Source organism: Schistosoma haematobium, chromosome 1 (genome assembly GCF_000699445.3).
Source record: "Schistosoma haematobium chromosome 1, whole genome shotgun sequence".
Lineage (NCBI taxonomy): Eukaryota > Metazoa > Platyhelminthes > Trematoda > Strigeidida > Schistosomatidae > Schistosoma > Schistosoma haematobium.
Window position 1 is genome coordinate 55083001 of NC_067196.1, and position 12840 is coordinate 55095840.

General features: G+C 32.6%; 1 protein-coding gene across 2 annotated transcripts in view; it reads left to right on the forward strand.

Annotated features, from left to right (window-relative positions):
• The first annotated feature begins 5362 nt into the window (after window positions 1-5362).
• The window catches only part of MS3_00001634 (uncharacterized protein), a 58840-nt gene continuing 51362 nt past the window's right edge, over window positions 5363-12840 (forward strand). Inside the window, exons 1-6 of one of the 2 annotated variants that reach the window (XM_051209101.1) lie at window positions 5363-5410; window positions 6877-6939; window positions 6971-7052; window positions 7088-7227; window positions 8225-8322; window positions 11283-11333. In XM_051209101.1, coding sequence (XP_051074529.1) covers window positions 6905-6939; window positions 6971-7052; window positions 7088-7227; window positions 8225-8322; window positions 11283-11333 — 406 coding nt within the window. In that variant the 5' untranslated portion in view covers window positions 5363-5410; window positions 6877-6904. Of the gene's footprint in view, window positions 5411-6876; window positions 7053-7087; window positions 7228-8224; window positions 8323-11282; window positions 11334-12840 lie in introns of both variants that reach the window. The other variant, XM_051209102.1, reaches the window with a different exon arrangement.

Consider the following 12840-nt stretch of genomic DNA (forward strand, 5'->3'; position numbering starts at 1 on the left):
AAAAATCTTTAATTGATATAGATATCTCATTAATCGCCGAAATAAAACCCAATAAATTGTGAGTAAAGTCTCGTGAAAATATTTAATCTCTTGTCGAACCAATGATAAAGAACAACAAAGAAGCATACTTAGTCGAATGCATTGTAAATCTCCTATTTATTATTAGGTTATTGAATGGCAAGATATAAATGAATCTATGAATTTAAGTTAGGAATCTTCACCTACAGTTAGTATGTCAGTTTATAAAGTAATTAATTAAACATTTAATGAGTTTTCACTCACTTCCGTTTGCAAATTGACTGATTCAGTTGATACTACTGCTTCTGTGATTATATGTACATTAGGATTATTTGACTCTGGTACTAATACATTTTGTTCATTCAAGTTATATACTAAGAGCTGATCAGGATTATTTGGATGCGAAAATGACAGAGGACTTGTACTATGTAATCGGGGTATAACTGAAACTGATGGTGATCCCACAAATGTCGGCTGATTTGTTGCATAAAACGGACAGGGATTTAAAGTATTTGTTATGAATGGAGGACGAATCCAAGTTGGTTGTACTGGAGCGTAAGGTAGGCAGTGTATATCTGTATATACCTTCTGGTTTGCAGTTTCGTAAGGATAAACACAGTGAACTTGTTGTTGAACAGGATGAGAGCCATAAAAGTATGGTTGATTGACAGTTTCTGGAATATTTCTTTGTCTTCGCTTACTTCTTTCACGATTATACAATTTTCTTCTTTCATTTTGTGTTAAAGTTCTTCTTGATTCTGCATTATCAACAAAAGTCGGACAATGACCGTGGCGTTTTTGGCTTGAATGATTCGAATATATTCCTTCACCAAGAACTTCAGCACTTTGCTCTGAACTGCTGGAACAATCAGATGATGAATATTCCATATTATTCCTATTATAATACATAGTATTTAGATCAGAATCTGAATAACCATCAATGTTGTAAGGTGTAAAATTGTTCTTTCTTCTGGAAGGTTTATGATGCCATTTAAAAACCGACTGTTTTTATCATGATGGTCGATTGGGTGTTTTCTGGAATGGGAAATTCGATAACCTGATCTTCTGGAAGGATTAAAATCTTCGTCTTTTTGCGATTTGTGCTGAGATGATGAGTAAGTAGGCATCATTCTGTTATGTGACATTGATCTACTATGTCTAAAAGATTTAGAATCGATTTTTTGTGAATTGTAAGGCGCCTGTGCTTCTTCTGTAACAGGATTTTCTTTCAAATATTGGGATTTTGTTGTAGTCGTTACATGAGCAGTATCAACATTTGTAATTTTACAGTTCAATATATTACCCTGAGTTGTGTTTGGAAACTGATAGTCAACTACTGGATAATACGACATTACTTCCGAACTACGATGATCAGTACATTCCGTCTCAGCTACCTGTAAAAGTGAAAGTATGGAATAAAGAAAATGAATAAAGTCCATTCATTAGTATCTTTGAATGATTAGATAAGTTGTTTAACTATGAAGTTTAAAAGTATTTAAATTATCAACATTACTGACAACTGAGTTTTGTATTTCAATCAAACTATAGTACTGTATATCTGTAATCCACAAATTATTTGAATAATTTATGAAAATAGTACTCTGTTATATATAGCTTAATTTATAATAAGTTTATCATAGTTTAATAAAAAAAGAAACAAATATGTGTTATGGTCTATTAGGAGAAACCTTAACAATTACTATTTGACATGTAGGGTTTCGACTAATGTTATCGTATCTTTATTTTCAGCAAGTATTTGTTTTATTTATCAAAAAAATAATATAATTGTCACAAAAAGCCACTTGTTTATTGAATTATGTAATTAAGACATTAATTGACACTTTATACCTTTTAGCCAGATGCCTGATATTTTACAGTTGTATAAACTCCTATATAAAAACAATCAGTGTATTCCGGTTATTTTAAAAGTACATTCAACTCAGTTAGTAACTATTAGTTATAATGACTAAATTGAAATTTAACCATTCATAAATATTTTTATAAATTCACATTACTCAACTGTTCAAATCAAAGTAAGCAAATCTGTGTTCAAACATAGATTCTAGTAATTCAAATGCTAAGTTGCCGCTTTCTATCAACACTTTAATATATAAACACTGGGTTATCATATTATCTTGTGAATTCTAAACATTAAGAGCTACATCTGTTATATCCCGACGAGAATTATGAATGGTAACTTTTGAGAATTATTAATGGACCAATATGATACATATATTTTTATTGTATAATTATTAAGTAGCTAAACTATGAACATTCATGTTCCCCTCATTAAAAGCTTTATTTTAACCTAAAGGCTATTATTATACAATTTACCATTCTTGGGTTGTGCCCTGTCTATTAATTACTATCTCCTACATTCACAGCCACTTTTGGCTAGATCTTGTACAAATGTTATTTTCTATTTTATAGTACGATGTGGTCTGTTTAGTTTGTATATAAACCCAGCATGTTTAAAATACATGATTAATATCGCAGAGGCTGAAATTGGTGTTCTGGACTTAACAGGCAGGGTTAAGCAGGAAGTAGAACCAATGAAGACTCTGGACATCTCGCATGAGTTTTATACGTCATTGGTCCAGTCGATAATCGCTGTTCTCTAATTGACGGTATATATATATTGATAGGACACAAGGTTACAAGTTACTAAATAGTTAACTGATAACTATAGTAAATTATTTACATACATGATTTTCCGTAGATGGGATATTCATATATACTTCACTTGATTCATTAAGCACATTAGGCTTAAATAATGCTTCTAAAGGATTCCATCTACAAAAGAAAAATTGTTAATTAATAATTACTGCAAATTTTATATTTTGATTTTAAATTTCATTAGAATTTTTCTTCCCTAAAAAACAACAACCTGGAAGTAAGATAATGAAAACAATATTGATTTTTAGAGTTATAATAAAGGGGAATTCAGAAATCATTTAGTTGCAAGTATCATTACCAAGGTATGACTTGATAATTTCAAATAAATCGAGCCTTAAATAGATTGTTATAAATAAAACATGTTTGTAGATATCTCAGTGAGTAGGAAAATGTGATTTTCTAATGTTTCGTGACTTAGTGCAAGTCACTTCTTCCGAAAATCAATAACTAAATCAAAATTAATCAACTCATTGGAATATTACACATATATTAATTCATTTGACCATAGTTTGAAATACTAGTAGAATATATATGTACAGTGCACACTTAACAATCAATTATGTATTTTGTACGCTGCAGCAATTATATATATATATATATATATATATGGCGGACTCGATCCCGTGTCATCCAGCTTCACAGTCAGAGACGTTACCACTGAGCTATCCGGGCCAGTTATCCAGGGAGCACCAGTCCCCTCAAAATAACAGGTACATCTTGCTGACGAGTACCAAGTAACACGAAACCCGGGTCCAGGGTTTCCTGTCAACTACCTCCAAACACCATCTAATCTTAATATGTAGTGCAGGCAGTGTCGAGTCACCTATACTGGTGGCCACATTGCAACATGGTCGATAGCATTCGATCTGCACTAATAGGGACTAGACAAGCATGAGATTGATCACCACCCAGTGATCAATCAATTGTGACAAATTCTACTCGTTAAGAATTGACAAATGTTGGAATTCGCTGCCGAAGAAACTAATGCGTTGTTTAACAAATATGTTGAGGAAAGCGAGAAGCTCATTTTGCTGGACTCTGGACTTCTATAAGCAATGAGGACAAGGATTCGGAACAACAACACATCAGCCACACAAATCTATGCCTTTTAGATAGATCAAACACAAACTGAAAGATGAAGTTGGGAAGTTTAATCTAAAACACCTAAAAAATCTTCCAAATAAAAGGTGCTATCAGCAACTGAATCTGGTGATCTGCAGGAAGGAACGACTGTCCGAAGTTGACCAACTTAAAGAGAAAACGTCTTGTAATTGAGGCTATCGTTTATAAAACTGTGAGTGACGCATTCAGTTGAACTCTTACAAGCATTAAAGAACTACACTTGCCTAGACTGCACAGTCAGAAGTATATGCGTTCTGATTATACGACCATAAAACTCGGTTGCCTAGGATTTTCGTATCATCTACTAGTGTTCGGATGAGAAAGCATAAGCTGGAACCAAATGTCTGATGTACCGATTTTCCACCACATTAGAAATCCCAACAGGCTCAACCATTCGAAATATTTTCCTGTTCAAAACGAAGTCTGTACTCACAAGCACGTTATTTGAAAGTCATCCTACTTTGTTAGACAGCATCGAGAGAATTTTCAACGAACTATAGGCTAGTTATTCTTGCTAGTATTAAGGCAAAAGTTTAGCAAGGAATAGTCTGAAGACCTACTATTGGTTTCTGTGCAACTTATGACTTAACAAATAGCTCATATAATTGAGTAGCCTGGTAATGGAGAATAAGTAATCTCGGGGCATGTGTTTAAGTTTATTAGAGACTTTCGGGTTGGTCGAATATTGAGAATAGACCTATTACTGAATTTTTCCATCCTTAACTGGCACTTAGTGCAGGTACTGCGGAGCTCCAAGCTAACGTCTTTTCCGCTTATGATTCAGGTCAATGAAGTTCAGAATGACATCAGATACCTACTTTTACATTACACCAATAACTTCAAAATATAGTGAGAAGTAGATGATGATAATGAGGAGGGCAATCCATTTGATCGTCGAAATAATAGTAGTACGATCATGGTAATGTCTTTCAGTGTGCCTGGGTGTGTCGAAATAGACAGTGGACGATTGAAAAATTTGCGAAACGTCAATAGTTTTTCTCTTCAGTTTTTTAGAACACTTAGGCGTCTAAATGGTATTTGCTAAGCTGGGTTCAAATATAATTACTCTGATGTATATAGCCTTATTGAGATCAAAACTAGTAAGCTTTAATTTAGACACTGATCTCGAGTTGTAAATCTCATAAAATGTAAAGAGTATGGCCACTGACCTAATTTGGTAATCACGTAATGTACCATGCACAATGAAACTTAAAAGTTTTCGTCCGGTTGTGATAAAACTTGTTTCCACAATGTAATCAACCCCTGTAACCTGCTTAGAAAAAAGTAGTGTACTCATCTTTAAATGACTGACCAATGGAAATGCCAGACACTCTTTAAAGTCTACTAGAAAAGAGCCAACAGAAGTTATAAACTGATAATTCTAAGTGAACAAATGCGAAATTAGAGCTCGCTTAAAACGAAAACAATAATTCTTCGTGATCAAGAACCCTCCTTTATTATCAGCTTGCATATCCTAAGAAACAATGAGCATCCGACATACACTTGACAAATCTAAGGTTTGATAATATACACTAAGGCCTTCATACTATGACCTTCACAAACGGCAAAATATTGAATTCTCGAGTAACTTTGTGTATGGTTTTCTTCAATATTTTATTGGTACTTTTTGTGATCTCTTCAATGGTATCACACTATCTTCTGTAAAAATGCCTTGCCTTTCAAAATCCATTCCTATGATGTCTAGAGTGGCATGCGACTTTAGTTTCTTTCAAGTAATATCTAATTGTATATTGCTAGAAATATTGTTTCTTGTAACGGGCGAAAACCACAAATTCGGATAGATCCAATATTCTTGAACATGTTTCAATCGTTTGTGATTTTCTCACACTTTATTGTCACATGCTTAATATCCCAGCCGTCTACTATTTTGAGTTATGCAATCTTCAGATTGTGTCTATTTGTGGTTGATGTAACCTAAATTATCTGTAAGCTATATTATCATTTGGGTCATAAGAAATTTTATTTTGTGAATTAGAAGCAAGAGGCGAACATATTGAATACCTCACATCATTGCCCACATTGTCTTACAAATTTAGTTTGGTAAACGGAATTTTGCTATTTTATCAGCAGTCACAAAGATACTTCAATAAATACGGCAGACGTTAACATTTCTTGTTGTAACTCTCTAAAACTAGTGCATGTGCTTGTTAAACAATCTCTTGTTGAGTTTGTAGAACTATGGTCTACTATGATATTAGTACTGCGCTAATAATAGACCTAATCTTAAAATTGTATAATTGCCATGATATAAGTGCCTAATCTATAAGATCTTACGTAGAAGTCATACCATTGTCTACATAAACTCATCGTATCGTAACAATCACCAATACATGATGTAGAACAAACTCAGGCTAGAGATAGGACAATATATTTAATATGAATAAAAGATATAAGGTAACATTCAGCAGGGACCACGCCTGCATGGTCGAGCCATGCCATTCGACCAACTCCAATTAGTTCAATCCATTGTTCTCGCCTTCTCCATCGTTAGGTATTTCTCCGCGTTAAATACTGAATATCTATTTTCCGAATAGTCTCGTGTTCAGCTTTGAGGATTGTGTGGTTATTGTCCAATGCCACTACAAGTTCGATTTTTATCTTTCAGTTTGGTCGGTTAACCAGTCTCTTTATAAATGTAATAAACGTCTTTATTCGAAGTTTTTTAAATCATGGAAATTAAGATGAGACCTACATTTCCATAACGTGACTTATGGATTTTTAACTACTGAGAGGTTATTCGTCATTCATCAGTGCTACACGTAATTCCCACGAGGATTTGAAATAATTTATCATCGTTTCCAGTTATTCTTATATTTAATTAAATTTTACTGTTTACGAAATTAGGTGAGGTGATATGTTTCTTTGTGGTATTTTGTTGAAAGATCGTCAGTGATAAATTTTAGCTGTTTCACCACTTTATACAGTTCATTTAACGTTTTAACATATTTCAGAGACCATCAGTTTCATATTGTTTGACTTTTTCCTTAAGGCAATTTCCATCAGTAACTTTCTTTTTTTGCTAAACGCTTTGATGTATAGCTTTGGAAACTCGAGAACCTGATTAAATATGGAGGAAAAAGTCCGGTCACCACCTGTTGATAGGTAAAATTCTGCGGTTCCCTCTTACTTTAAGGTACAATTTGGCTTACGTTTTCCTGTTTTTGCACGGTATCGGATTTTTGATACCATGGAACGTCTTTATTAATGGCTATGAGGTATAGTATGTTTAATAACCAACAGTGTATACTAGTATTTTGATTACAAGTTAAATACAACAACGAGCTATAATGCGGACTATCGTATCAATCTTCTAAGCTATTTTGGTTTTGCTGCTCAGTTCCCTAGTTTGTGTTTTGCTGCATGGAATACATTTTATCAAAGTGGCTCTACGTAAGTGAAATTACTTGACTCATAATTTTGTTCGTTTCCGGTGAAATGTTATAAACTAAGATACAATATATGTTCATTAATCTTCCGCTTTACAAGCGCTTATTAAGAAGGAGAAAAGAACAAGCTTATTGATTTTCTGTATATACTAGTACATAATTTATTTGTGAGTTATTTATACTTTACCGAATGACAAATGCTACTCTTGCTTATCATTTCCAATATCTTATATCAATCGTATTTATATAAGGATTTCTCAAAAAACCCAAAGTACGAGTTTCTTTTTCTATCCTATTGTTTTACGTTTTTGCAAATAGTTTAGATGATCCATGTAAGGGTATAGGAACAGTCGAAAACAATGAATGTCTCTTATCTTCACCCATGTTTCCTTTTCATAAGCTTATAATCTTTCATGTATTTAAGATCGACTTAAAAATAAATTGAGGGTGAAATCGCTTACTTGACATATTTGCTTGTTCTAGATCATTACTAAGTTGTTCGTGGCCAACTGACTGGTCGGCTGACTGTTAATTGATTTATTCTCTTTTCTTTTCCTGCTGGTTTTGCATCGAGTTGTCTGCCTAACCCTCTGATATTTAAAAAGTGTGGTAACGAAAAGTCTTAGATCAAGGTGTGGTTTTGGGCAACTTTTGTATTCAGGTTACGTTTTAAGTTGAAAGCGGTTTACGTTTTGAGGCAAGATAGCTCAGGTCAACTAAATTTATGGCAGTACCTTTTTAATGTCAATCAAAATTAAAATGAATTTCCTTGTAACAAGCCTAAATCCACTGTAATGCATCAAAATGTTTTTGAACAGATTTTATGACTTCTAAGGTTTTTTAGTTAGCGACATGGAAGTTATTCAGTCATATTTTATTTCGACCTTAAAAATTTTTAACAGAGATTTCGAAAAATCCACGAGTTACTTAAATAACTAATGTGATGAGTTACTAATTATTTAAATGGTGATATATATTACTCATTTAGTCTCTTTATGTAGGACCTCAACTCCACGATTTCGATTTTTGGGATGTATGATCGTCGAGATTATTGTCCTTGTACTAACTATTATTTTGGCCTTGATTGATACTTCGAGCAGTAAGCGTTTTATTCAATAATCTTAACCTTTTTTATTTTGCGTTTTGGTATCATTTAACAATTACTGACCCCATTTGTTTACTCATCCAACAACTTGGACATGTCATATAGTCAAAAGTATCTGGGAAACGAATTTGTCATCCGACCACATGCTAAAGACTTTTTAATCGTACTTAATACATTGATGGAATACTTCAAAATGTACTCTTTATAAATTAGTGTAGGCAAATGAAAGTGGTTTTATCATGTTTGATTATAATGAGATAAGGTAGATTAACTTCAATCACATTTGGCTTTTAATTATCATAAGTTCATGTAGGCAACTTCTATCTAGAACTAATTATTCGACATTTTAGTGAAGGAAACTGCTTGAAAGAGTGTGTTTTCTTTTTACTGAGTTAGTTTAGAGATTCTGTTTAACTGTTGGTAAATATTAGGTTGTTCTTATATCAATGATACATGTCTGGTGGTAATCATTGTGTTTTATATTACACTAAAATTTTAAGCAGGTGAAGCATTAAAAGTTGTTTTCTTAACTTTTTCCGCTCCTAGTTTCACAGAAAACATGTTTTTGTTACCATCAAGATGCCATATAGCCTAAAGATACAGACTTAACCACAGTTCCTCACACTTGTTTCCCAGTAAGATCTTCCGGTTCAGGTTGAAATTAATTCGTAAACAGATGTGACTATTGACCGAATTAATTCTAACATGGCTTGGAAGATTAATTTTTATACCTATGAACAATAAATAGAATTTTCAAAAATGAGGTTCTCTTTTTTGGCAACAAATTTGAGTCATAAAATCGACATAGTTGGATGATCACTACAAACTTTAATTGTTTTACATAGTGTATGAATCTATCCACCGGTATTCCACGGTTACTAAAACATCCGTAAGCCTTTTCATCAAATTCGTTTTTACTGAATAGTCATAGTATTGGTTCATTATACATATGAAATTTCGAATAAAGCTGTTGTGACTAGTCAATATTTCAGGACTAATCGTTAGTCTATTCATATTTGTTCCAGATACATAAATAATAAGAGAATAATAAGACCTCGTCGTTTTGGTAGATTTAGTTACTGGAAACAAAGTTTAAGTAAAAGCCAATGGATTTGCACTTTTCAAGATCATTCTACAAGTTTTTATGATATGTCATCAGAACAAAAATGTATTATACACAACAAATACTTTGTACTTCAGAAATTTTCTTTGAAAAATAGTGATGATTCTGTTTAAATCAAACAAAATTGGTATCATACGCAATCCTATACAAATCAATGTTGCAGTAATAGTTTAACATTGCTTAACCTGTTAGAGTAGTTTATTGTATTAGAAAGAATACGCTTTACTTTTCGAAGTTATTTTTCTGTTTTATCCAAAACACACGGTGATAAAACTAATGTCTACAAGTTGCTCTGTTGTATAAGCTATCACTTAGTTTGATTGTTCATTCAAATGTAACTGTTGACATGACCTGAAACACAATCGAATAAACTTTGTTACAAATCAATTTACTTCATAGGAATGAAATACTTTATGTGATTAAAAGTAACAGTGTATTTAAAATAAAGAAGATATGTATCATCCTGTATATGGATTTATGTAGTATATGTATCGAAGCTATGTGTATGCAAAACTAGGTGGTCATTTAGTTGTAAACGACAAATCAGTGTAATCAGTCTGAATTTGAGCACTTCCAAATGAATGTGAAGTACAATATGTTACAAATAGTATAGTCAATATCAAGAAACACTTTTCATCATATCAAGTGGGTTTCATGAATAGTTAAAGCTAAAACGTTGATTATTTGATTGATGACAACTGTATGATCTATAAAAATAAATTCCTCTGTACATGACTCATCATGTATATCATTACAGAAAAGTATATTTCAAAGTAGTTCACATCGTTGACTGATACAATCATTTGGAGATGTCGAATATGTTAATTAACTTAGTATGCATAAATTATTTGATCGGATGAACTGATATGATGCTTACAAATGAATCATCTCGAATAAGTTGAGTAGACAACGAGTAATAATTACCAATATCCCTTGAACCCAAAACTTCAGATTTTCTTGATCCTCAGAATTATTGAAAAAGAACACCTTGCTTGTAACTTCAAAGAATCAGTTTACATAACAAAATCTCAATTCACTGTACATTTCTATCTGAATTCAAAGATACAATAGCAAAGTTTTGGGAAGATTTATACTTCGTCACAATTCCATTTTAAGATATGCATGGTAGTGAATCACTGAGTCGACGAAATCTACCAAGAAATAATGTTATTAAAAGAAATGAATAGCTATGTTTAGAATTTTTATTTTGAAACTAGTCTATGTCACAGACTGATATCAGCTGAGGAAGCACTGAAAACCAGCGAACACTAGGCAGTCATTCTTTCATAGTATTGAATGCCTCATCAGTACAACCCTATTTTCTTGTAACACATCGAACCCGGGGGCTTTGAGGTCTCATGGCAAGCGCGTAAAATTTGGACTACTGAGTTCTAATCCTATATTTCTCGTATAAATTTGATTGATTTGCGATATAACGAAACAGTCATTTCATTTTGTTGATGAAAAACGACTTTATTAACTATATTAAGGCAAAACAGCCGTTAAGTGCTTGTTTTTTTCAATATTCTCGAACTGGCAACAATCTTGTGACATAATTCAACGTCATTACTATTCCAATTTTACTTTTGATCGATTAAATGACTAATAAGGCTGAAATATATATCATACAGTTTGTATGTCGCTCCGTTTAACTATTATTAATTTCCAATTTATATTTCAATGAATTCGTTAAAGTAACTAACGAAATGTTGTTATATGAGCTCAAGATTCAATGACGTCAATTTTTTTGTTCAGTTATTTTATATTTTTGTTACGTCATCCAATAATGTAATACTTTCATATTTTTTATTTACTTGTTTATTTATTTTAGTTCCAGGAACATTTTTCCTTATAACGATTATATGTGTAGTGATCATTAATAGTAAGTTTGTTGTATGTTTTTATTTATTAATCAATTAATTATACTGTTTACAAAATTACAGAAACATCCGCTTTGAAATAGTTTATGTTGATATTTTTCAAATCACAGTCAGTTAGTCATCATCATCGTAAGATCTAGCCAGAATGTATGTCAGTTCATGTTTGTATAAATACAGGTAGACACGAAACGAATTTGATGTGATCCAAATAAAGCGATTCTATATTAAATACACCAAGAAGCTAAATAAGAGTAACATAGCTCATTGAGAATAAATTAGCTAGTGAGATGAAAAATATAGAGTAACAGTGAAACCAGGATTCATAGGATGATAGAGAATAGATATTATTTCGGCACTGCAGCTGATTATGAGTGTCATGTTATTCGGCATTGATAATAGGATGAAATAAAATATGAGAAGGATAATTATCCACTTAACGAGTGTAAGAAGGGTGAAGAGTTAATTCAAAAACGTAAAGGTGATGATAACTAATGATCAAAATTAAAATTAGGAAGATTAAAAGTATTCAAATGATGTATTGAAATCAAATGACCGATAATGAAAATTAAGTGCTAGGGCGATGGAAGAATAATTGCTTGTATGTGTCTGTACTGCACATAGAATTCAGATTTAAAATGATGGATTTCTAGCGCTTCCCTTTTTTCATGACGATTGTCAAGTTGTGAGAATAATTTGTTTTTCCCGAAATTATTGTATTCCATGTCAAAAACCTCTCGGCCGAATATCAACTGGTGTTGTTTTCAAAATTCAGTAATTATTGGGTGATGAAAGTCGAAGTCATACACTGGTTTATTGTAAACTATCACTGTTGTATAGCTAACGTAGTTATTCATTAGTTAAAGTTGAATCAAGTAATTTTAAAAACCTGCATGCAAATGCAAATCTCTATCTACCAGTGATTGTAAGCTACGCAGTTCACTGTCTCTAATTGCTAATTTTTTTAATTTTAAGAATATCGGCGTGATCGATAGCTCTTTTTATCTGCCATTTTTACACCGTTAGGATCGATGACATATTATTCTGTTCCTTTTAAGGTATTTCCAGCTTAGCTGTAATTCTTTGTAGCCGAATAACTTCAATACTGACAACAAAAAAATGAGTAGCAAAATTACTCAATCCGTGATTTGATCATCTTAGATAATTCTTATCAATAATTTATGGAGTACCCTGTCTTTTTTCTTCATTATTTTACGGACGTTAATCTGCCGATTTTCATTTGTCGTTTACAGAAACGCTCACCGTTTATGATTTACAGGTAGTTAGATAGTGGGGAAACAGCAGTGGTATCTGCTAGTACGGTAAACCACAAGGTTAGGGCGGAACACTGTATCTCATCAGCATCTACCGCGCTGGTAGATGCTCAAAAACTCATCCCATCTGACTCTGAACATAATGAAGAGCGAAGTCAGCTTAGGCGCAAGCTGACAAGAAGCCTACGCAATGATCGTGAACAGTGGTGGGTAGCGAAAGCAAGAGAGATGGAAAAGG